The sequence below is a fragment of the Charadrius vociferus genome, unplaced genomic scaffold, assembly GCF_000708025.1.
Source record: "Charadrius vociferus isolate BGI_N301 unplaced genomic scaffold, ASM70802v2 scaffold3, whole genome shotgun sequence".
Taxonomy (NCBI): domain Eukaryota; kingdom Metazoa; phylum Chordata; class Aves; order Charadriiformes; family Charadriidae; genus Charadrius; species Charadrius vociferus.
In genome coordinates, this window is record NW_009647748.1 from 1,164,746 (window position 1) to 1,190,117 (window position 25,372).

Sequence of the window (25,372 nt, forward strand, 5' to 3'; positions counted from 1 at the left end):
GCTGGAGTGGGTCATCACACTAATGCACAATCGCTCTGTGGCCTGAGATGGGGTTAGTCTGCTGGCAGCTCACAAGGATCAGCTCTCCGGATAAAGTGGGGCAGCAGAGTTTATAAAAAGGCATTTTGGCATAAATAGCCATTGTGGGGCTCCTTCGCCACCTGCAGCTCATGAGGGTTTTCGTGCAAATGCTTAACTATGGCTGTGTTCTCGCCAGGGCAGAATTATGAATGAATTCTTCCACTCCGCTTTAAGCCACATCTGAGGCTGCTTGACTGGCGTCTGGCTTCAGCCACATTTTGGGATATAAACAGTTTACAGAGCAGACTTCTGTTGGCCTCGGCTTGTGAAATAGAGAGCCAGGCATTGCTACAAAACACCACACACAAAAAAAAAGAAAGGGGAAAAAAAAAAGAAGGAAAAAAAAAAAGAAAAAGAAAAAAGAGACAAAAGCCCTCCTGCCCATGTCTGTGTCACCCCTCTCTGGGCCAGCCGGCGCGGTCCCCCGGCTGCCACAGCCCCACTACGGGGACAGGAGAGGGGACAGGAGAGGGAACAGGCTGGCAGCTGCCCTGCTTGAGACAGTGCAGGTTGGATGAGGAATTTGAGGCACTTGGAGAGGGCGTCTGCCACAGGACCCCCCCCCACACACACACATCCATAGCCCTAAAATGCACCCTGCTTTTACTGCAGGGGTTGGCCGAACTTCCAAGGTTACATGAGCCAGGAATCCCCCCATCCCTGCCCTGCCCATCAAGGGACTGAGCAGCCACTGTGCAAGTGACCCAGGGCAAAGCAAAGCTCATGCAAGGTATTTAAAGAGCCTTTTTTTTTTTTCTTTTCTTTTTTTTTTTAAGCATAGGTGCCTAGGCTGAACGGGGGTGCCCTGCCTCTATGTATTAGTATTGCCACGCTTTGGCAGTAAACGATTGCTCACCCTCCAGCTCAATCGCTTTTAAACGTCCGGGAGCACTCTTTACAAGCCAAAGTTTTATTTGTTTCATAAACAAGTAAAATTATATTAATGTAAAACAGGTAAATGGACAAAAGTAAAACACACGGCACTGAACACAACGCTATAGAGCACTGACATGTAGAAGTGCAGTTCCCTCCCTCGTGCGATGCCCTCCCCCCCGGTCCCCCAAACGGTTTGCTTGAAAAGCCTAATACAGAGGTCCAAAATCTGATTCAGCTTAAACATGATGTACAGGTCACAGTATTGAATCATAAAGGTAACGATAAACGAGGAACTGTCTCAGAAAGGGGGAAAGTAAAAGAGTTCCCCCATCTCTTCTTTTTCTTTCTTTCTCCCTGTTTTTTAATTTTTAAACAAATAGGTTAGGAGGAGAGGGGGGGAAATCCATGGAAATAAACACTTTTTCACTCCAATATATATATATGTCTAAAAAAAGCAGGATTCTCAGTGAACACAAAATTCTATAAAACTACCATTGATCTGTGTTGTTTTCTCCCCCTATTTTTTTTTCTTTTTAAAAGTTGCTTTAAAAAGGATAAAAAGTGCACAGACACCCTTATAAGGCACAAACAGATCTTCTGTACAAATCATATATCATCGGACTGTTTAAAAAAAATAGCAATACGAGTACTAACAATTAAATCTGTAAGAGGCTACCTTTTCCTGGAAATCTTTTATAAGAGGCCTATTTTGGAAAATTCCCGTTGCGCTGGGATAGGCAGGGCGACGCGTCCACTGCTCTCACGTCCCGCTGGTCGCATGGCGGCACTCTGTCCCCCATCACTCCTGGCACTGCCCTGACGGAGCTGGCACCCTTGCTGGCCCCGCTGGATGCTGCCCTTCTGGAACCCAGTCTCGGCTGCTACAACAAAAATTCAACCTATGCAATGTGTCCTGAACAGCTCGGACACAGCCTGGGGTGGATTCGGTGTTTCTCCTTGCTGGCTTGAAAAACAAAATGAGAGTTACACCAGAAAAAAAATAAACCCACCCCAGAGATGCAATTAGTACCGCTCACTGAGGACCTGAGGTGTCGGCCAAGCAACTGCGCTCTGCTCTGCCCGGAGCAGCTGCGTGCAGCCACCGAAAGGGACCGGGCACCCCTGAAAGCAGGACAGCAGCCCCAGGGATGGCCGCTGGCCTTTGCTAGCCCAGACCTCATCCAAGCTAGCCTCGCCCGGAAAGACAACTCAGACAACTTTCCTTGAGATCTTCACCCACCAAGCCCGCTCACCAGGCAGGCGCTAACCCACCCGCGCTGCTAAGCCTTCATCCCGCGCTCACACGCTTTGCCATCACGGCGCCCGCGGACCGCGGCCGGACCCTGGTCCGCAAAGGGAGGCAGCGCCGGTGGCTCTGCTGAGGGCTGAGCACCCGCAGCGGCAGCGCAGCCAGCGGCAACGAGCCCGGTTGCCACACGGGGCTCTGCAAAGCCAGCAGGCTCTGGCGCCGGTGCAGCAGGGCAACGGCTGAGAGATCTCACTCTAGAGCAGCCTCTCATTTATACATTTTAAAAGTTAATTAGCTCTTCAAGGGTGGGAGAGGGAAAAAGTTTTCTCCGTGCCCTGTGAGCTGTCATGCTGGAAGAGCCGCCCAGCAGCCACGGCCCGCGGCGGGAGGAGGGGGAGATGCTCCCCCGGGCGCTCTCTCGGTGATGGCAGAGCGGGGCTCTGGGATGGGGCTGAGTGCCGGCAGGTCACCAAGCGCGGCACCGCCAAACCCCCACCCACGGCTACCGGGAACGGCAAGGCGAGGTGAGAGGCACTGACGACATCCGGCTGCCCCTCTGTGCCCAGAAGCCCTGAAATGTACAGGGGTTGCTATTCTTTTTCTTTTTTTTTTTTTTTTGGATTAAAATGTGATAAATTGCACCTTTCTGAAGAAAGCCGTTCTTACGCACTCGCTGGCATGTGGTCACCCAGCTAGAATGACACCAGAATGACTCTCACCCTCCCATTTGCATCCTCTCCCTTCCCCTCTTTAATGAACCTGGACCAGCTGGAAAGTGGCCAGGCCGGGGCTGAAGGACCGCAGAGGAGCCGTGGGAGTGGATGGAGGACGGAGGGCAGCTCCTGCGGGAGCAGCAGGGAGGAGGACACCGAGCTCCCCGCACCGGCCCCGCTGCCGCCGGCTTGGACGGTGCCCAGCTCATCCAGGTTGCTGCTGCTTGTAGCTGTCTAGTATCACAGCTGAAACCCATTTGCCTTTTAAGTCCCAGCTTCTAATAATATCCCCAGAGCCTTTTTCTTTCCTCCTCCCAAGTAAAACCAAGTGGGATAGATCCCTGTTCATCTCAAAAAGTTCTCATCTACTGTTGGGACCCACTGTCCGGCAGCTGGGAGCTGTGCTGGGAAACCTGGAAAGGCAGGAGAAAGAGCAGGTAAAGTGAGCACATACGCAGCCCTCAGGAAAAAAAAAAAAAAAAAAGGCTGAGCCTGCTGGGACTGGGTCAGAAATGAATTTCTCACCACAGGCTCCAAAAAATCCCTGCGGTGGGGCGGGAGGAAGGCTGAGCCCTGCAGGGGAAGGGCTAGGGGCGGCGAGGTGGGCAGGACGGTGTGAGACGGCAGCTACGCCGCCCGCCAAGAGGAGCGGAGCAAAACGCAGGCGCGTGTGCCTGCAGGTGACACACGCCATCGCCGCAGACGGCGGTAGCCCCGCGCTTCTCCTAAGCCAGGATTGCAGCGCGCCCGTCCGAACACCCGTCTCATCCCCAGGCTGCGAGTTATGGCTGCGGCAGCCAGACGTGCGGGCACTGCCCGGACAGCCCATCGCTGCTGCAGACGTTGGGCATGGCTGGTGCTCGCCGTGGGCTCCTGGTCCTCACTGCTACCCCAAGGCTGCTCCCTGGGTCTCAGCCTCCCTGGCCAAAAAGTCGCTGCTCCGCCACAAAAAGCAAAAGCTGCTTTATCTAAGTCCAGACCAGCATCTCCACGTGCCCCAGAAGCCTGTTCACAGGAGTGAAACCCCAACAAGTGAGAATCTGGCTGCGCTACTATTTTGGCCTTTGCTAATTCCCCTTACACGGATGAACATAACATTTCCAGATCAGTTTTGTCCACTTTGAACCCTCCCACTGGGCCGTGTCCTAATTTTATTCCACCCCAGCGCAAGCACCCAGCAGCAGCCCAGAGCTGTGGGGGTTTCGGGGTCGGGAAGCCCCAGTGGCACCCGGCACTGACCAAGTGGCAACCTCCCCTTCCCAACTCACACCACAGCGAGCCTCCTCTGGAGGAGGAGGAGGAGGAAAAGGAGGAGGAGGAAAAAAAAGAGCCTTTGCCCGGGAAATTTCTCATTTGCAGCTGGGTCAGGTCCAGACTGCAATTCCCTGGATTCGCCCGTGGGCACACAGCCTAGCCAGCGTGGCAGCCGTGCCGTTGGGCCCCGCATGATCCTCCGCTCAATTTTATCCCTGAATTGTGCCCTACCAGTCAAATAAGGAAACACAGATAACGAGCCACTTGATAACGACTGACCAGCACGATAACCCATAAGCAGGGACGGAAAGGCATGGTTACTGCTAGCGGCGTTCCCCCTTCCTACAGCCCGAGCCGGGCACTAAGGGCGGTATATTTTAATAACATCTTTGATGACCCGTCGGCAGATTGGGCAGCAGGCGTTGAGCTGCTTCTTCAGCTTAAGACCGCAGGTGTTGCAGAGGCACATGTGTCCGCAGGTGTAGATCACCGTGTCCACCTCGCTGTCAAAGCAGACGGTGCATTCCCCGTTCTTGCTGCTCGATGGCTCCGGAGGGGGGAAGACGGGAGAGATGGGGGGGCTGAGGGGGGAGCTGGGAGCAGTCACTGCAAGAGAGGAGGAAGGAATGAGACCGTTTAGTCACCAGGACGGTACAAACCTGACACCATACAACACACATGCACACACTCAAGTCCGTTTTTAAGGCTCTTCCTTCCTTAGTCATCGCCTGGTTCGTCTGACCAAGCGTATTCTAACTGGTAGCGCAGGTACAGCTCCGGGCAGAGCCTGCCATCCATTTTTCTAGGGATGAGGCAAGCACAGCTCGCCTGGGCTTCCCCGAGGAGGGCTGTGATTTTGCGCACCTGTCTCATGACGTGGGTGTGCAGAGCCCCGCTCCCCCCAAGGAGCCGTGCTCCCTGCAGGATGCTCCTGCGGCTCAGCGGCCGCGACGGGCGGCTGCGGCACTGCACAGCGGCAGCACCTGTGGGGAACGGTACCGGGCAGGACATGCAGGGCCATCTGCCTGAGCTGCAAACACCAGCACGTCAGCGTTTACAGGGGCGTCCCTGCAGCAGCAGAGCCTTGGCAGTGCAGAAAGCAGCGGTCCGGGTGGTGTAAGACCTCCAGACACGACACGGCACCCACCGACGCTGCTGCTGCAGCAAGGGCAGCCCCGCAGGGACCGCTTCCATTAGACCGACTGCCAAAGTGGGAACCAACACGCAGCCCTTCTTCAGGCCATGAAAATCTTCCCACCGCTCTGTGTTTTCTCCCCATTATTTCTGTCGGGCTCGCAGGAGATGTAACATCTCCCCCGTAACCTTGCCCTGCTGTCATGTGTAGCCCCAGCATCGTCTGTCAGCCCCAATTCCTGTCTCGGCATCGCCGGCACAGCCGGGTGCCGAGGAACAGGCTCTCCTTACCGAGCGATGACTCTGAAGCAGACGACGACCTGTTGACGCTGAAGGCCATGTCTGAGTCACTATCGTACTGCGAGCCACCAGGGGATCCTGAGGGAGACACGGTCACTGGGCTGGACTGCACCGTGCCTGCAAACACAGGAGAGAGCTGAGCCCGCCGCGGGGCCGAGGGACACCCGAACCCCAGCGAAACGCCCCCCAGCCCACGCGCGCAGGGTGCTTTAGGGTAAAGTCCGGCTGACGAGTTAAGTGCTGCCCCTTCGTAACGATACAGGAGCATGATTTTGGATGTGACCTCCAGGACCCGGACCTCGCTATGCCATTGTACAATTTCTGGTCAGTGCCTCAGCGAGGCGAGCACCGGGTTATCTGACAGCCATCATTTGGGGCGTAAAGTCACTTCCCCGTGGTCCTGATCTCTCCAGCAGCAGCGGCCTCAAGCTGTCGCTGTCTCGCTGTCAGGTCAGGGGCAGCTGGGAAAGGGAATTGCTTTAAATGAGAAAAACCTGCTTTGCAGAGTCATCAGCATCTGCTTTTCTGACGGAATCCTTAACAAGAGAAAAGGAGAAGCACTGTAACTGGTCACCAGCAACAGATCAAAAGTGACACCTGATAGCCGAGCTGTGGCAGCGCTTGGGAAGCGGTTACTGCCCATCAGCAACGCACAGGCTTACAGCAGAGCCGCGCTCACAAAAATCATCGCCCTTAGCAAGGCAGGAGTCTAATACCTGTCGGCTGGAACAGTGGGTTTATAAAGAATCCCTTTTAAAAACAACTCCTCTGAAAACCAGCTGTCCCCCCGCCAGCCATCCCTGCCTCCCTACCTGCTGCTTATGTCACCTCTCAAGTCCCATCCCTTTCTGGGGGACTTATATATATAGGCTGCGCACATCTATGTGACAGCTACCACGTCTCGCTCGCTCTTGTTTGCAAACACAAGGTGAGATCAGGAGCTGCTTCCGCACATCGGTGACCACCTGCTAAAGGCAACACTGCGAATGCAAACCCGCAGCTCCCGTTCTGGCCCAGGAAACTTCACCAGCCAGGTGGTCCCCGTTGTCATTTATTTTGTCTGCACTCACCCAGTATTTTGAGCTGGTTGATTACACCGTGGATTGTAAAAAACACCCAGAGAGACTGTGAGGTGTCCACGCACATTAGCATTCCTCGGCTGACTCCATTCACCCCGTGGTGCACCTCTCCGTTCGGCAAGACCATGAAACTGAGAATGTCGCCGCTGTTGAGGACCGGGAACGCTCGGTAAACCACCCAGTACTCCTTGCGGTCCAAGAGAAAGTCTGGATCTGCTGGGAGCTCGTTTGTCCGTAAAGTACTCGGATCACAAGAAGTGATGCCAAATGAAAGGGCCCCATAGTACGGCAACCCCAGATGTCCTACTTCCACAAAGAGGCTTTCACCGATGTGCAAAGGCCGGTCAGAAAACACCAAAGTCCTATTGCTTTCTTGCCAGTTGGTGCACGCAACCATCCGGTCCTGAGAAAACGTGATGTCAGGTCCACGGGTTGGGTGGAATCGCAGGTCTGTGTCCAGGAAGGCTGGGACCCCCTGGGCACGCTGCCGTCGGTTTGGGCAACAGGGGATGATGTGGTTGTCTGTCGCCAGTCCTGGAACCCGACTTAGGTTTAGGTTTGCGATTTTGGCCACCACTTGGTTATTCTCCAGTTCGTTGTTATTGAAGTTGGCGGAATCATGGTTGCTCTGTGGAAGGCAAGTGCTGAGACGGGCCGTGCTGAGACGGGCAGTGGTCATGGTCTCTGCAAACATGCTATCTGTGAGATAAACCCAGGGATAAGGGACATTAGAGTCAAGATACAATTGCCTGCTTTTACAGTTATAATTGTTATTATTTCAGGCTACAGAATATCTGAAGTCTGTTCCTCTGAATGGAAAAGCAATGGAAAAATTAGCCAGAGGTCAACCACTAATGAAAGGCTAGCGGTGGAGAGCCTCATGAGGAGCAGGCAGAGAAATAGCTGCATCTTGGCACTAGCTGAGGAAAAAACAAGTGTTATGAAGTACCCGTGTAATTTGGGAGCTCCTTGCACTGGTGAACTGGGAAAAGCTGTAAACCAGTGTGGTCCTACAGCTTTCTCAGTAGAGCGGACTAATAGCTTTGAGGGTGTTCCATAAAAAAAGGAAACTTCTCAACATCCTGTTGTCCAAAGGTCTTGTGCGAGCCAAATCTGCAACACAGCGATGGGCGAAGGAGCACAAGCATGAACAGATACTCCTTTTACACTCCTTGTCATTGCCTTACAGCTGTGAGGTGTCTAGGCACAGGAATGTCCAAGAGAGGTCATTTTCCAAGAAGATTTCAAGCCTTGTATCTCAGGGGTGTTCACACCACTGCAGAGATTCTGAATTGAGAGCTTGTCACAAAAGCGACTTGCTGCAGGTGTTACAAAGAAGGTTTTTACAGTTAGAGAGTTATTTTCCCCTTTCACAGCAAAGGGAAAGTCAGGACGATGACCCTCAATTCATTTCCCAGATTTTCACCTCAGCCATGCCAGGCCAGAGGGGGATTTAAAGGTGTGGGGAGGTTCAGGAGCGCCCTTCCTCCTCCCTCCAGCACTGCCCGGGGCCGCTTGGACCCTTCACCGCAAAGGGAAGGCATTAACCAGCTGAGCAAAGTCGAAGCAGATGGAAGTTAAGAGCGTACATGAATGAAGCACACTCTTGGTCTTCCCAAAGATGGAGCGGGGAGAAGCATCCCAGCACCAACACTTGGTGGAGAAAATCCTTGGAGGAGAAAATCACCAGGCTTTTACCAAAGAAGGAAAACCACCCAAATCCACCCAGCAGCTGCAAAGTAGAGGCTGCCTTTGCTCAGAAGCCCGTGCAGGAGGCCACCGGTGCAGTCTGATGGCTGGACCAGCTGCTTCTAGCAAGCACAGGCTATCTGGCAAGAAATGCTCCCACAGAGGAGTAAGACACATCCAAGCCTCACGACGCTGAAAGATGCATTTTGCATATCTGCATTTGGGCGATATTGCACAGCTTTCTCGACTTGCCAAATTCTATGAGGAAGACACAGAGAGACAAACATGTCCGCTTCGACACCACCGCATCTGTAGCAAGGAGGCTGGGTCCCCTGGTCCTCCAGATGGCTGAGCATCGCCCCGATTCCTGGGGCAGTTAGTGGGGCTTAGGACTTCAATCCAAAAGAAAAAAATCAAGAGTACAGGTGTCCTCAGGCCAAGACTTTTGCTCTGCACACTGCAGGACTGGGGGATACAGGCAGAAATAAGCTGCGTTTTATTTTTCTAACTATAATCTAATGAGGAAGAAGGACTGCTCTGGTGAAGCAGCTGCACTGGCCACTACAGCAAACGCTCCTTCACCTCTGTGATGAGCACCACGGGCTGGAGTCCATCGCAATTGCAATGACAGGATAAGCTGCTGGTAAGGTTTAATTACACATTTGAGGCAGAGCAGGCAGGGCAAAGTGTTGTTTATGTGTAGCCTTCTCAGCTGTAAAATAATTGGTACCATTCAGAAGAATATGTGATGGAGCTGCCTGCCCACTGGACTAACAATTTCACAGCTTATCGCTGGTGTCTGTTCAGTGTGAGGATGGAGGCACCATCCCCTCGAGCAGGTGCAGCTTAACTTGGCTGTTAAAACTAAATCAGCTCCTAGGAGCCTCCAGGAAAGGGCGACACTCTTGTATTTTAAAAGGATTCCCTGTGGTGTGTACTAGTTCAAAACACTCCATCTAATGCTGAATTCATTTGAAATTCTGATGCTGTAAAAGCCACGAAAGGGAAGTCGTTCCACGGCAATCGGCCTCGGTTCGCTAATGGGAACAAATTCATCCCACCCCAAGGATGATGCTTGTAAACCAGCCGGGCACCACCTGAACACAATGACCCGCTTAGGGCTGCGGGGCGATGTGGTGGCAAGGACCCTGAAGCACACAGGAGCTCGTGCTGCATCTTTTCATCACTCTTCAGCTGGTGGGCTGCATCCTGTGCTGAAAACGGTGCTTTGCAGACATACAGCGATGCCCGTGTGGAAGGGAAGGACAAGTTGGCTTACGCCTGCAAACGCAGCTTGTGAAACTGCCGGCCGAGGTGGGGACCAAGGCCAAGAGTTGAGAGAGGGGCTGGGGAAGGGTGCCAGGAAACCCTTGGGGAATGGGTGGTAGTTTTCCAGTGGACTGGCAGTAACTGGTCGCTGGGAAAGAACAGTGGAAGCCTGAACTGGTCACCTCTGTCCCCTCAGTCCCTGGGACCTTGCTGTAAAGCAGCACCACGTTTTTCCATGTCATAGCAGCACATCTAGCTAAGAAAAAGCTCGGTAAAGTTACATGTAAAGATTTCCATTTATCTTTTTATGTGGCTGCTATAACGCACAGCCTTAGGACTTCCCATCACTGTCACCTCTGAAATACGTTGTTTTCTGGATCCCCACTGCTGGCAGAAGAAAAATGGTTAATTTGAGGTACAAAACCAACAGTGAGTTAGTTTTCTTAGGTGTCCCATAGAAATGACCAACCACATAGATCCCACCTCTGTGGAAAAAGCAACCAGAAGAGCAAGTCACAGGCGAAAACACACACTTACCTAGTATTTGCACTTCATGGGTAATTCCATAGACATCTATGAGTGCCCAGAGAGGACCGGAAACTTTAATACCACAGTGAAACAATATTGGCTCCTCGTCATTAATACTGTAGAAGACTCTCCCGTGACGGTCAACCCAGAAGGCCAAGATATTGTCTCTCACAGCAAACCTCTCTGGCAAAGCTTTGGCCCAGTATCCAGGTCGGGTCACTAGGTCCGGGCAGGCGTACTTTGGTATCTCGTCAGAGCTCATCTGCGATGGGTCGTGAATGGTGAAGCCGAAGCGTAGGGCCCCGCTCCAGCCGTGGTGCACAGCCACCAGCTTCAGCCTGACCTTCTCGTAGAGGTGGATGGGCCGGTTGGTGAAGGTGACCCCGTTGCAGAAACTGTTCCTCCGCGTGGCCTTGCGAGAGTGAGCGTCCAGGCGCACGTTCTTGCCTTTGGCTTGGGAGTGGAAACGCGGTGGCTCCGTGATAGCGAGGACCGAGCGTCTCTCATGGCTGCTGTTGGGCAAACTGTAATAGGGGCGGCTGGAGACGGAGCGGGTCTGGTGGCTCGTGTCTGCAAAAGGAGAAACCAGCAGCTCCGTCAGCAGTGCCTGACCTGAGCCAGGCGGCAGCTCAGCCCGGGCGACTCAACCGGCACGCCATGTGTGCTTGGCATTACCCGCTAGGAACCACACTGTTTAATCTTAAAATGCTGTGCGTGGCCACAACCTGCTCTTTGTTGCACCAATTTGGGCCTCAGCTGTATGCAAATAAAAAACAAATGCAGCTCCTGGGGCGAAGGTTAGGGCAGCTTCCCTTCTACGCCCTGCAGAGCTGGATGAAAACGAACATCCCTTTGTTCCCATCAGATGCATCCTATTGCGCTCGGAAAGGCCCCAACGCTTGTGATTGTGGCTCCACGTTTCCTATTTACAAGGCACGTGCTGTTAAATCACCAGCTGGTGGCCACAGTCACACCATCTCTGAGAACCGTGGCTGTTAAGACCAGAGGTGCTCAAGATGAACACAGATGTAGGATACTGACTTTTTGGGGGACATGCTGCCACTGGCTTCTCTGTCCCTTAATTTTGTAACGATGAACAGGAGCTTTTGAACAACACAAACAAACTGAGACATTTAGCAGCTGGAGCACTACCCTCTCCGTCACCAGACTGTTCTTCCAAAACTTTCAACCCAGCCCCTGGTTCAGATATCGGATGCAACCGGCACATTAACGAACATTTCATCCCCCAAAGCCTCGCCTTTACACAGAACCTCCCATTTGAGCTCAAAGCACTTTATAAATGATGATTGTTTTCAGCTTCACAGCACCACATATGGCACAGAAATCTTGCCATCCTCATTTTACAGATGGGAGAAGGAGAATTTATGGGTGAGATCTTGCAGCATTTAAAGTCAATAGCAATTTCGAGACCAATTTCAAGAAAAGCAGATTTGAGGCCTCAAGTGAAGTTCACACAAGCGTGAAGCAGAAATGAAAAAAAGCCCAACTTTTAATCTTAAGCCTTATCTATAAGTTCCCTGAGGCGGAGACGATCTATTTTGCATATCCCTGAACACATGGGGCCCTGCTCCGGGACCAGGGCTTCCGTGACCACCATCACCACCATCACCACGCTGTTACAGGCACTTCAGTCTCCTCATTTCCCACCCACCCCACCTCTCCTCCCCTCCGCAGCAGGCTTTGTAGATTTTTAAAGCAAAAACGGAAGGCACCCAGCGTGCTCCAAGTCATCCTGTTAAATATAAAACTGCATCACATGCACACATTTATTTTGAAGTATATTGCCATGTTTGAAGCTTCAGAAGCTGCCTGCCTGGCCCTTCCTCCCCATGCGTAACCCCTGGCTTTGCTTCGTGACAAGGGAAGGATTTTCGGACGCTTTCCTCTCTTGGAAGGCAACATCAGAAGATGATGGGAGCTCAGCTGGGGACGCTGGCAGGAGGCCTGCAGTTGTGACACCATTTTTGCAAGCAAAACCCTACCAGGTAGGGCGGCGAGAGGCTGCGACTTGCATCTGTGCCTGAATGAACGGAGGCTCTGAGCAATCGCTGCCTTGTGAACGCAAGAGAAGAGAGATCGCCTGCAAGATCTGTAGACATGATCAGCCCTTGAAATCCGGCATCTGCAACGGGAGTCCAAGAGCTACAAAGGCAAAAAGCTCCCGTTTGCACCAAGAAAAAAGGGCAGTCCTAAATTAGGGCAGGCAAAGGCAGTGGCTGAATAAAAGGTCTTTTGTATCCCTTCGTTTGCACTGCGCGTGACAATCCCTGTGCAGCACACGGTAATGGTTAATCCCATCACGTGCTAATGTAAATAAATACATCCTTGCCCTCACACCAGTGGGGGGGTTCCCATTTCCACGCCAGAGCCACGAGGGCAGAGTCCTGGGGCAGACGGGGAGGAGAGAACCCCCCCTGGGGTGTTAAATCCCTTTGGGGCGGTCCCCCTGCCCGGCACAGCATCCCCGCGGGCCAGGCGTCCCCCGGGCTCTCCCAGGGCAGGACAGAGGTTCCCGGGGTCAGCCCTGGCTGTACTCGTAAGAGGTACGGGTATTTCTCTTGGGTATTCGCAGGAGGAACCTCATTTCTGTGCCTCCCGAAGCGCTGATGTGCAGAAGATGGCTGCTCTCGGCACAGACCCACCCGCTGCTCGTGTGGGTGCCGCTCTGCGCGACTGCCTGCGAGTGTTCCCGACAACGGAAAGGAAAGACGGTTTGGGGTTTCCTTAGCAGAGAGAGGCATGAACCCCACCAACACGTAGCCCTGAGCAATGAGGGGTGAATCCTCTCCCGGCCGCGCTTTCCCACGCCGGCTCACCGTTTTTCATCCGGATTCACCGATCCTTGAGCCCCGCTGCTGGGGACGGGGGTTAAGCCAAGCCACGGAGCAGCCTCCGAGGGGTCCTGGGGGACCTGGTGGGCTCTGTGCTGCTCCTTCACATCACACCTCGCCCTGCTGGGCCACAGCCCCCCGTGCAGAGAACCCCTCGTTTTGTACTCCGTTGAGCTGCATTGTTTTCTAAAATGGTTAAAAATAACTCCCCCGTGAAAGCGAGCGCCCTGGCCGCAGTGTCCCTGTGTCGGCCAGGAGGAGGAAGGAGGGAAGAGAGCTTTTGTTGTCCTCTCGCCTACCCAAAGAACGCCCTGCTTCCACTCCCCGGGCAGCACCAGCCTTCCACATCGACCTGCCGGAGAAGAGACACGCGTACAGACGGAGCGCGGCGGGACATGATGCCCTCCGGCACTACTCCCGGGCAGGTACTTCTCACGCCGCTTTTGGAAAGCGCGGAGGACCGAGGCGGGAGTGACAGTAACAGCAGCGTGACGGACGGAAGAGCAGTGACATGGGCACCCACTTCAAAGGCAGCTTTGGTTCCACAGAGGAACTCGGGGCCAGGGTTTGGCTTTTTTAATTTTTCTTTTTTTTTTCTTTTTTCTTTTAAAAAAACACACCCGTATATTGTCGCTAAACAATAGGAAATTCTCCCGAAGGAAATGAATGGATAATTTATTTATAACGCCGTTCCCCCCTCGCATGAACACCTGCCGGTTGCCCCCAGGAATAACGTCTGACATAACCCAAGGCAGGGCAGGCAGAGCTTTCCCACTGAAACACGCCTGAAGCTGAGCTTGGGCATGTGCTTTACTCATTACGTACCAACGGGGACTAGACGAGCTCAACAGGATGTTTGTGCCTTTGAATTGCCCTAATTTGCGGCTTGGCTTCCACAGTTCAGATCACATTTCGGTCCCTCTGCTGTTTCCCCAAACCCTTCGCTCTCCTGGCTCTGCTTTCCCACCCGAAACCCCGCCAGTGGGATAACGACAGCCACACTCGTGGCAGAACTGCCACCCTACCCACGGGTGCCCGGTGCCCTGACTGGCGGCTAAGAGCTACGTCAACTCGGTTTTTTTCAGCTATGAGATTCCTACAACACTTTGAGCAAGTAATTTCTTCTCTTTATGCCTCACTTCCACACCTAAGAGAGAATAACAGTATTCCTCCACCTCACAGGAAGCTAAAAGGATTAAAAAATGTAAGGTTCTCAAATACTTCAGTCCCTGAGCCTTGTAAGCATGTCAGTGGGCTGGCTAGATCAGCACATGGGCCACGAACTCACTGAGTCCCCCGGGGTGATGTACTGAGGTCCCATCCAACACTTTGCTTCTTTTCATTCCAGAGTTTTCCATTTTTCATCCCTACTCTCATCAACCGCAAACGTGATGCTCAACGCACGAGCGGGGCTTCAGCAAACGGAAAATGGAAGGAAAAGCTGAACCGAAGGATTAAGAATAGCGTAGGGCTCCTCACTGAAACCTGCAAAAGAAGCCCTGGCTGGAAGGCAGCATTTCCATCCCCACGGGCTGCACTGAAACAGATTTGGATGATGGGGACAACGTGCTCTCAACTGCAAGTAGCTATCGCACATCTGAAACTTCACTTGCTTTCCGAAAGGGCAGCACATTTATTTCTTAGGTTATGCTGACCTTTGGAGAGGTATTTTAACAAATGCGCACTTTGCATTTCAAAAAGGTAGAGGCAGGCAGACCCTGGACAAATTCCACATATTTAGCATGGTTCCAGTTCTAAAAATTAGCATTTTTTTTTTCACCCGTTTGTTCACAGCATTGGGTTTGCTGTGGCACTGTAATCCCACCGACAGCAGCAGACAGCGTTCAGAACAAGAGCCCCTTCCAAGGCTGCAACTCTCCGGGGCGCGGGACAGACAGGGGCTGCTTAGCTGGAGAGTTGACCGTAAGCCAGACTGGTCCTGTCTCCGCTTGCCCAGCCGAGCCAGGCAGGAATAATGCTGTGGGAAGCCCTAAAATGATGGAAAGGAGAATAACATTCAAAGAGACCGACACTACGGCAGAGCGCTAGGGGCAAATCTATGGTCTGTATTAACTCTACAACCGCTGCATCAAAGGACACCCCCTGGCTCCCACAGCCCTCTCCTGGGGACCCCCTCCAAGTCAACCCATGGCAAAAGATGCTCTCAGCATCACAAGGCAGGCGAGCTGTGGGGCTGCCAGGGGCCAAGCAGGGATGCAGGGTGGATAAAGCAAGGGCGTCAAGGGAAGAGAAATCCCTGGCACGCTACCCCGTGGGTGAAGAGCCCATCAGCACGCAGCTGGCGCGTGTGCGCCCCGTGCTGTTCGGAGAAAAGGCTGAAAGGCAGCAGCACGCAGCCTGAAACCTCTCCACCCATGCTCACCGCGCAGGCGAAAGGGAATCCAGCCTTATCTTTATGGCTGCTGCTTTATCAGTAACATTAGAACTTTTTCCTATTACAGTAGTTGGGTCGCTGCTGCTGCAACAACCCTGTTGAACATTAAACGAGGCATCTGGAGAGAGGGGGCAGGTGGCTTTTGCCTCCAAACAGGAAGATCCCAACAGGTGGGGACAATGAGGTCAACCCAATGAGGTTTACTGCACCATCGCAAGCCTGGAGAAACAACCCTCCCGGACCCAAAGTCAAATACAGTGCGGTCCAGTAAAAGCACAGTCCTGACCGCGCTCATCCCACTGCATCTTTATGGCCGGCGAGGATGTGGCTGTGGGCTGGAGCCTTGCCGGAGGCTGGGAGAAGCCGGCTAGGCTGTTACTGCAGATAACTAACGGTAACGGTAACACGAAACAGGATTCTGCTCCGACGCGGTCTTATCTTCTGAGAACAAGAGATAAAAATCTGTCGCATATAAATCTAGTGTGCTGCCTAGACTACTTTTTTTTTTTTTAATACAGAAAATGAGTCGGGGAGCTCTGCGGGAAGGGCTGGTGTTGCCTATTCTACGCTCACCAGTGTGAACTGGTGAAGTTGGGCTACCAAATCCACTATAAGGCCGCTACAAAAAATTGGCCTAATTTCCAAACATCCTGCCGGCTCAAACACTTGAAAACTCAACTCGACAATTAATAAGTATTCCCCATTTAAATTCCTGTAGTTTACATGACCAGTCCAGAGCCCTACTTCGATGTAAAGGTCTCCCTGCCCAATCCTCTAACCTGAGACAAATTTCCAGGGAGTTAAACCCCCCCTGAACGCACGGTTCCCTTGCAATACAGTGATACAGACATTGGGGCGCTGAGGGGAGGCTGAAAAGCCTGTAGTGAATCGCAGCAAATGTGACATTTTTGCAGAGACTGATTTGGGAAGGAGGGGAGGAGGAAAGATGGAATTTGTTTTTTCATTACAAGAAGGTGTGTTGTGGCCCTGATGTAACTCTCTATTCAAGTATCTCACGGACATACAACATTTTTCATCGCAAAACAGTCCAGGAAAATCCCTGGGAGACAACAGGGATTGAATTTAACTCACAAAACCAAGTTGTGCCTGTCTCCACAAGGATTTTCAAGCAACAAAAACCTCTCGCTTCTGTGGCTAATGCTTGAAACCAAACAATTTTATGGGGGATTTTTTAAAAAAAATGCTAAACCCCATTTTTTTCTAGGCAGAGGCTAATGACATATTCTGGTCTTCTCCATGAAAGCAGAAAGGTATTTGCCAACAGCATTAGGCAAAATCCTTTTGTTCTGATCCGTTTTCTCAACCCAGTGAACGTAAGCAGTTCCAGCAGGACCTTGCAGTATTTTCCAGGCTGCTCCATCCCCCGTCTCCCACCATGTCCTCAGCAAATGAGCTCCTGCATCCTCGCTCCTTTCAAACTAAGCCCTTTCCTTGCAGAGGGGAGCTCATACAAATGCCAAGTTCAACCACGTCATTTAAAAGAAGGGTTGCCTTGACGGGAAAACCAACACCAGGGCTCAGCTCTCCTGGTTAACTGAACGTCACATCATCACCAGCATCGGAGCCAAGAGATGGGAAGTGCAGCTGAAACACCAATGTCTCTCTCCAAGATCCACCAGCTGGCTCGGAGCAGAAAATAAACCATGACAGAAGGCCTGCTCCAAGGATGAAAAGTGCCGATCGCATATCTTCCACGACCTAGAAGTGATCACAGAGCCCCAAAGACTGGGGAGAGCCAGCGCTCTCCCAGATCAGGCAGAAAAACCCGCCCAACCTACTCCCAGATCTTCTGCTTGACTTTGCTTTTTGGAAATGTGGGCACATCTTCAAGCCCTCTCCAGTCTCCTTCCACCTGTAAATTGCGGGATAACGGTGACCTGTTATCACTTCTGCATTCATCGCTTCTGCATTCCTTGTTAGTGCTTTTCTGTTTCTGTTCGTAGGTCTTCATGTCTCTTTATGCTTGTGCCTACCTACCACAACAACGCACTGAACAGTTTTCTTGTGTCTTGTACTTTTAAAAGTTTTCAGGCCTTGGTATTACCTCCTCTTTTTTTTTTTTTTCCCCCTAGGCTGAAAATGTTTTGCCCTTAGCTTGCCCATACATTTTCATTAGGTTTAATAAACTAACTCCTTTCACCATGTGGAAATGAAAGACCATTTAAACTGAAAATAAAATAATTAAAAAAAAAAAAAGGGCAGAATAGCATTTCCTAATCTGGAAAAAAGGAAAAGTATTATTTAACCTAGAGGGCTTTTTATTTCCTTGCACAAGTGAGACAGCCAGGAGACTATGCTCTGGAGGTAAACGAACTCAAACTTGACACAAGGAAAGCGAGGGCATGACTTTGATGGTGCGGCATTTTCAGAGCAAAGTGGGGAGCCCTGACCTAAACCAATACCGTCCTGTGGATCAGGCTGTGGAAGCAGGGTCTGCTACCAAAAAATCTTCTGCTGGGTCTGCAAGTATAGGTAAGTCCACCTACGCTCACCTCCGTCTCCCTGTTCCCCCGTCCCTCTCCTGTTGTGCCTCTCACTGTGTTCGCGCATGAATTTTGCTGCTAAATTGGCCCCATCTTCCTGATAGGTTTTTAGTTCTCCTGCATATAAATAGCACTAAGAATACACAGAAGCCAACGATTAAGCACGGAAAAAAAAATCTCATCTCCCCCATATTATTAGCGAATCTGGGTCAATGAGTCTGCAACTCTAGTAACAAATTCTCAGACTTGGTTAATGAGAGACAGAGGGAGAGCGGGGGGGGAGAGAGATGGAGGAAAGGCAGCGTTGTGCCATAATCTCCGCTTAAGTCTTTCAGTACGAGCGATGAAAGCGGCTGCATGATAGATGAGGAGCCTTGGAAATGGTACAGCTTATTGTAATCCGTTATATGGCCTCGACACCCAAGTCCACGGGCTCGTGTCAGTCAGAAGGCCACGCTCACCAGCCAAAGAGCTTCGAGAGACATCAGGGATTTGAAAGTCATAAAATATGGGATGCAAAACGAGATGAAACTTTTGGCTACTGGCTAATGATAAAAACATCTTGTCAAAAATAATCAGTCAGCCACTCTTACTATAGCTCTTATCGGGAATTTTTGGACTATGTTCTCACTAATATGCTGCATGTGCAACGCGTATGATTTCACACACCAGCAGAGCAAACCTGTGCCTCTTACTTGATGTATTATGTTTTTGCAAAATTGTTACCTTCTTTAGAAAGTTAAGTTTAACTTGGGGAGAGCAGAGGGCTGCTCAGCTCACTTTATCTTCTAGTCCTAAACTCAAGAGTCCATAGCACAGGTTTGGGAGGTGATCAAAAGCAACCAGAAGAAAGCAGTTGACATCTGTTTAAGCAACTCCACAAATGGTTTCTGAGGACTGCTAGCTTGGGAGACTAAATATTTGCCAAATCTAAATGCTCAGCTTGTCAGTCAGTGATAGGTATTGGTGTGATTTATTATTTTCATTGTTTTCTAGAAACAGACAATAAAGTGCACCATAAAGCAGAGAGCACTAAAAGATGTAACACTTCAGGCTGGAAGGACTGGTCTGGAGGAAAGAACCCAGCTGGGGACCCAAAGATGGGAGGAGAGGAGCAGAGATGTGGACAAAACCCCTCATGTTCTCTGGGGCGGTTGGGTTCTGCTTTCACTTACTAAATTCATACAGAAATGGGGTCAAATTTCCATGGATTTACAATGCTAAACTATTTTTTTTCTAACGGCTGTTACTTCGGGCAGGTCTGAAGCCCACTACCATCTTCTGACGCATCGATTTTGTTAAAGCAAGTGTGTTGTGCTCACTGCAAGTTAAACCCAGCTTCGAAGGCCAACACCCAAGGATCCCATTTCAACAATGGCTTTGCTGTTATGTCAAACACCATCTTCCTTGTGCATTCCCTTTCTCCACAGCCTGACCCAAGGTCAGTCCCACAGCACTTGTGTCAGGGCACCTTTTTCTCTAATGACTCCTCGTTACGGTCATTAAAGGAGAAGGACTTTGTCTTCAGTGCTCTACAGCACAGAGCTAATACAGATTTTCATGGCATCAAGACAGACATAGAGATATTCTTGATTTTATAGGATATTATGCCACTGGAGTGTCTCAGAGATCCCTTCCTCTCTGCTCCAGGCCAGCACCACTCACTGCTGCAGCAGAGACTACAGACACAGCCTAAGAACAACCCAAGGCACCCAAAAACCTTCTGTATTTGAGTGCTGCTGGTCCCTCGAGGCTTGAGGCCACCATGTGGCTCTGGCTTCGAGGTGGGGAGGGACCCCGTTGTTGTGTTTGCGTGTGACCCATCCTATGTTCCTGGTTAATCACGCTGCACAGAAAAGATCCTAGTTAGAGCATTTTTCACAGATTAAAAGAACAAATCTGGGTTTGTCTCCTTGCCCCCAGTTTTTCTCCATTCCTTAATTCTTAACTTCCAAGAAAACTTTTCCCCTACAGACAGTATAAACAGCTCAGGATTGTTTTCCAGAGCAATGCTTCATGTTTAAAAAGCATTGTTCTGAACTGGTGTTTTCATTTTCCAATCATGAATGTGATTTGTTGAAGAGTTACAAGAACATGTGAGCGGCGTAATCACTGACATTGAAATGGTCCATGCCCTCACCCGCTCCCCTTGCCGCCAGAGGAGCACATAACGACCATTAATGCAAATAGACTCCCTGTTTCCATTGAATCTCTTCTCCTCTGACCAGCTGTACCAAGTCATTTGCACCGGGGATTTATAAATAGTGACCACGTCTTTCCAATGTTAATGGCTTTTAATGAAATCAGAGAACGAAATGCATTCCCTTTTAATATCCTTAGAGCAGCAATTTTATCCCATCCCATGGTTTCAACGCAGGGCTTATGGAAAAGAGTGCTGGAGCTTGGCACATCCTTCCCACAGCCTGTCAATGTGTCGCTTCCAGCACAGACAGGAACAAAACGAGGGAAAGAATTTTGTTGTCTCCCTGATGCCGGAAACCCACCCATCCCCTACAGACAGGCAGCATCACGGCACTGCACCAGCAGGGCAAGCTTGGGAAACAGAGAGGAAAAAAAAGGTTTGAAAAGTAATAGCGGTAATTTAGCCTGGCTTTTGACGCACTGTTCTCTGAGAACACCCTAAAAACCAGCGTTTATGTTGTCTTCATCCCTCTGAATTCAGATCGTGTCCAATTTATACTGATGCCCTTCCCACCTCCAAAAAGCATGTCTGGAGAAAGGCCAGAACACAGGATGTGCTGTCAGAGCCCTCCCCAGTCTGCGCATGCACCGTCCCGTACCACGCCACAGCTCAGCTGTGCCGCGGGAGACTCAGGGGCGGGATGCTCGAGCCGAGAAGCGTTATGAGCTGAGTGCGTTTTCCACGCTCAGTAAAAACACGAGAAAGCTTTGCCGTAAGCATGAGAATTGCCCAGCGCCAGGACCACAGAGGAAGAAAAGCTGCAGATGAAGGGCGAGATCAGCACTCAGAGTGATGCTACAGGCGCAGAAAGGAGAGCCTGGCCATTCACTTCTGCCTTCAACTTTTTCCGAGAAAACCTTATGATAAAAGGAACAAACCTGCTATTTTTCTTTGCCTCAAATTTGTTACAGAAGCCTCTTTCGTCTTTATCTCCTCTCTTCATAGTGGTTCTAAGGGTCACTCTTTTTTTTCTTTTTTTTTTTTTTCTCCTAATTACAACTTCTCTATACTCAGAGGACAGGAAAGAATTCAGTTTAAAAGAAAAAACGTTGGAGCTATTTCAGTCCAAACAGGGATGGATAACCAGAGAGCCATTAGACTTAACGGTGGCACCCATACAGGGCTTTTGATCTTGTCCTACGGGAGCCACAAAACCACAGGAAAAAGGGGAAAAAAGGCCTCTAGGAAGATGTTCTTTCCAGCAAGCCCTGCTTCCCAACATGGGGCAGCATTTTTAAATGTTGTCCATGGTTCCTTTTATATTTACACACAGTTTAAACAGCGATCTGGCAGAGAGAGGGGAAAATGCTTTGGGAGGAACGCATGGCTGAGGAAGCTAAATAAAGAAGTGGCCAGGTCTTCAATCATCCTATATTTTATATATACAAAGGCTGCGATTCCACTAAGCTTTTCCGAAACAATATGTAAAGAATCCAAAACAGGGCAAAGGGATAGGAATAACTGGTTATAATTAAATAAGGGGTGGTGGTGGTGGTGGGGAAAGTACAGCTCGTCCACTCTGCCAGGCTAGTTTCCCTGGGGGCATCGCAAAGCACAAAGGGATTTGTGGTGGTGGGATCTGTAACGGGTTACAGGTAACTGCACAGGGGCTGAGTCCAACCTGTGCTGGGCGGGCTGGTGCCCGAGGCCGATGCTCTCCCAGCAGGGAGATTTTAAATAAATTTAATACTGGCCAAACTGTCTTTCCAAATGATCTGAAGGGCCGGTGACTTCACCCAACCCATGGACAGCCCAACCTGTGCAAGAACATCACATGTTCTGTTGGCTGTTTTAGTTAATGTTCAGACAAATAGGCTATAGCTTTTTCTAAATACTTCAGAAATAAAGCAAAAAATCTTTAAAATAAAAAAAAGAGAGAAAGAAAAAGAAAAAGAGGAGAGTTCTTTGCTGGTCCAGAAACAGAGGAAAATGTTCCACTAAAAATAGATGCATCTTTTTTTCCTTGGTTGAATTTTTTTTAAAATGCATAGTTTTCTGCTAAGCTATGAAGTCAGTCAGAGAGGCAGGTGGTTGTGCAACACTTGGCTGCTGCGTGGCTGAGCTGTGAGATCCTTTTCCATGATATTTACAGGAATTAATAAGAGGAAACAAGAGCCACTTCAAGACATTAAACTGTCCAAACAAAAGAAAATACAGTCATACCATTACTGGACACACAATGACCTCAGCCCCTTTCTTCATCTCAAATGTCTTCAATTATTTCAACACAAAAAGCATTTGAGTTTATTTGGTTTATTTTTAAGCCTCCACGTCAATCTTCTTAACGCCAGTGGGATTTGATCCCAGCACACCTAAGTCAACATCAACATTTTTCTCCCTTTACTCTCCCTTTGTGGTACCCCAGCCAAGAGATGATAAAGGCAGGTGAACCGAAGAAATCTGGAGATGAGAGACAATTCCTTGCATTGTTGAAGATAAATGCCAGCTTTTTTTGGCCAGAAAAAGGCCAAAGCCTTTTTTTTTTTTGCTCCCTCCCCTGGAGGAAGGAATCGCTCCCAAGGGATGGGACGAATGTGTGAACTCTACAGCAAACAAACAGCACTGCAACCTCAGCAGCGATCGCCCGTGGACGCCTGCCTGCCAGGAGAGGTCCAGGCAATATAAAACACTGAGTTTCATCATGTTTTCCCACCTTCTCAAGGAGGAGCTTGGACCATAGCTCAGCAGAGCACGCTTGGTCAATGCCTTCAAAACAGTTTACCATGGAGCTGCAAGCTGTTGTTATTCTTTATATATTTTTTATTGTTTATGTATTCTTTATAGTCTTTTTTTTTAATTATTCTTCATAGATCATTTACACCTATAAAACCCCACTGTACAGTCAACCAGCACACTCCTTAGCAACTATGGAATTGGAAATTTTAGAAATCCCACATGAAACAATATAAACAGCTGTCTAAAACCTCCCATTTCCACCCAGATGGCTCTTGTTTCAATTAACCGAATCAAACTCTAATTCCGAGTCACTCACTGGCCTTGTTTGGATTTACTTGGAAAAACACACCTATAAATCACATATGAAAAACTGTGGAGAGAAAGAATTTGTTTCTCTTTGGGTGGTTCTTTTGGTTCTTTTTTCCTCTCTTTTTGGGTAGAACAAAATTTTATTACCACACAAAGAATATACAATTACATGTTGACAGCTTGGAGTCTCTGGTGGTTCTGGCCCCAATAAAACACGGGCAGCAGCGTGACTACACCCTGTCCCTCTGTTTCTTCGAAATAGATGGCACCAAGTGTCTCCCATGCTGCGAGCGCCGCTCGCACCATCTCCCAGGGATTTTTGAGCTGGAAACATGCTGGAAAAGGGATGCCAAATGTACGGAAAGGCTGAATTCATCAAAACGGACCCACACAGGGATTTTCCCGCAGTTCCACATCCAGGGGGCACTGGGTGTTACCAGTGCCACCGCTCACCCTTCTTGAAATACCAAATTTGAGCGGTCACTCGTAGAGCTGCAGGAGAGCCCTCTCCTGAGCAGCTCACCCATTGCGGCGATTTGCTGCTGGCAGAAGGAGGGGAGACGCTCAGCTTCCCTGAAACGTCCCTCAGAAAGGCACGTTCTCCCCGAGGAGGCACGCTCCCGTCCGCCCAATCCCTCGCCTGCCAGCACATCGAGGAATTGGCTTCAGCTGGGGCGAATTGCACTCAAGATGTCTAAAAATAACACCGAAAATCATCTAAAGGGCAGTGGCCAATGTCCACCCTGGCACAGCTCCGTTGGCTCAGGTCCACGGAGGACGTCCAGCACCGACGTGCTGTGTGTACCACAGCAAGGTGTGCATGTGCTTTGGTACCTGTCTGATGGACAGGCAGACCAGAGCACCCACCAAGGACAAACTCATCACCCTTTGCTGGAGAAACCAGCCTGCTGCTTACAAGAGCTGCTCGTGGCAAAAAAAAATGGAAAGAGGCAGGGACGCAGCACAGCCTGTCCTCAGCATCACCCTGGCATGTACCCCATAAGTCCCAAACGCCTGCCCCGACCTAGCCCTCCTTACCCCCTCCATTTCCACGCTTTTGTGCATGCTGATATGCTTAAGAACACTGGTTCCTAACGAGAAACCCCCTTCATTAGCACCGCAGCGGGTTTTTTTTTCAGACAGAGCCTGGGACATGGGACCAGCAAAGCTTATGCCCATCGACAGCCCCAGCGTGGAACATGTGCTTGCCTGACGGCAGTGAATTCGGGGATGCTTTCCAGCCCAGCTTCCTACGCACGCAGAGCTCGGTGAGATGGCAGCATGTCCTCCTGTGGCCTTTCAGGTTTTTCTAGCCCCCCCTGCCCCAGTCAAGTAGGATCAAGAGCAGAAACATTTCATGCCGTTCCTAAACCACCAGGAGCCCTCACCTGCACACAAGCAGTGCCACATGGTCAGGTATTAATGGCACGTAAAAGCTCTCTGATTGCAGTGCTTCCTTGGCTTGGAGAACACAAGATGCTGCAAAACAGCATCTTATTAGCCTGAGGTGGTGCTTAATAAGGAGGAGCTGCTGGTGGGGCAATAGCAGCAGACCCTCCCCAAAGCAGACCCAGCCAAGCCATGGACCTCTCCAAGCCAGAGGCAGCACCAGCAGCCTCCCCCAGCACGGGAACGGCATTCTTCAAGGAATACCAAAGCACAGGCCATTGCTCCTGTCTTTCCCATCTGTCTCACGTTGATGTCTCATTTCTCATAGCAGTAACTGCTGAATTGGGTTTTTTTTTCTGCAGCTCCCCATTCTGAGACAGCAGGGCAGGCCTACGGCATTTTGGATGGGGAGATTTCTTCCTTCTCTTTGTCAGACCTACATGTCCACATCAGGCAAAGTCCCGGTGTGGCACATGCACCCAGGGTTGCATGGGGCCACCAGAAGGACGGAGCTCAGCTGGCATGGCTGCCTTGATCATCACCCCCACACCATAGTCTCGGGGTTGCTCCCAGCGTGGATGCCAGGCAGTGCTGTGTCTGCACCCCAAACACCCCCTCTGCCACCAGCCATGTCTTGCCCCAACACCACTTCGGGGAAACGGTCATTTCCCTGGAGAAAAAGCATTTCAGCTCCCAAAACCCACAACCCAGCAAAGCAGTGAGCTTTAAGGCAGCATCACTCCCTTCAGCTACCTTGTCATGGCCACAGAGAGAGACAAGTCACAGCTAGTGCTCCCAGCACCACTGTTAGCCCCGTGGAAAAAGATTACGAAAACGGCAGGGAGAGCTCTGGAAGAGCGCTGACTCGGGCG

The 25,372-nt window shown here is 50.6% G+C and overlaps 1 protein-coding gene across 1 annotated transcript in view; it reads right to left on the reverse strand.

Moving 5' to 3' along the window:
- Positions 1 to 4,534: 4,534 nt before the first annotated feature.
- The window catches only part of NEURL1B (neuralized E3 ubiquitin protein ligase 1B), a 143,399-nt gene continuing 122,561 nt past the window's right edge, over positions 4,535 to 25,372 (reverse strand). The window contains exons 2-5 of the mRNA XM_009882091.1: positions 10,182 to 10,742; positions 6,678 to 7,385; positions 5,599 to 5,724; positions 4,535 to 4,779 (exon numbers count right to left, since the gene is read on the reverse strand). Of these exons, the coding sequence (XP_009880393.1) occupies positions 4,535 to 4,779; positions 5,599 to 5,724; positions 6,678 to 7,385; positions 10,182 to 10,742 (1,640 nt within the window). The remainder of the gene's footprint in view (positions 4,780 to 5,598; positions 5,725 to 6,677; positions 7,386 to 10,181; positions 10,743 to 25,372) is intronic.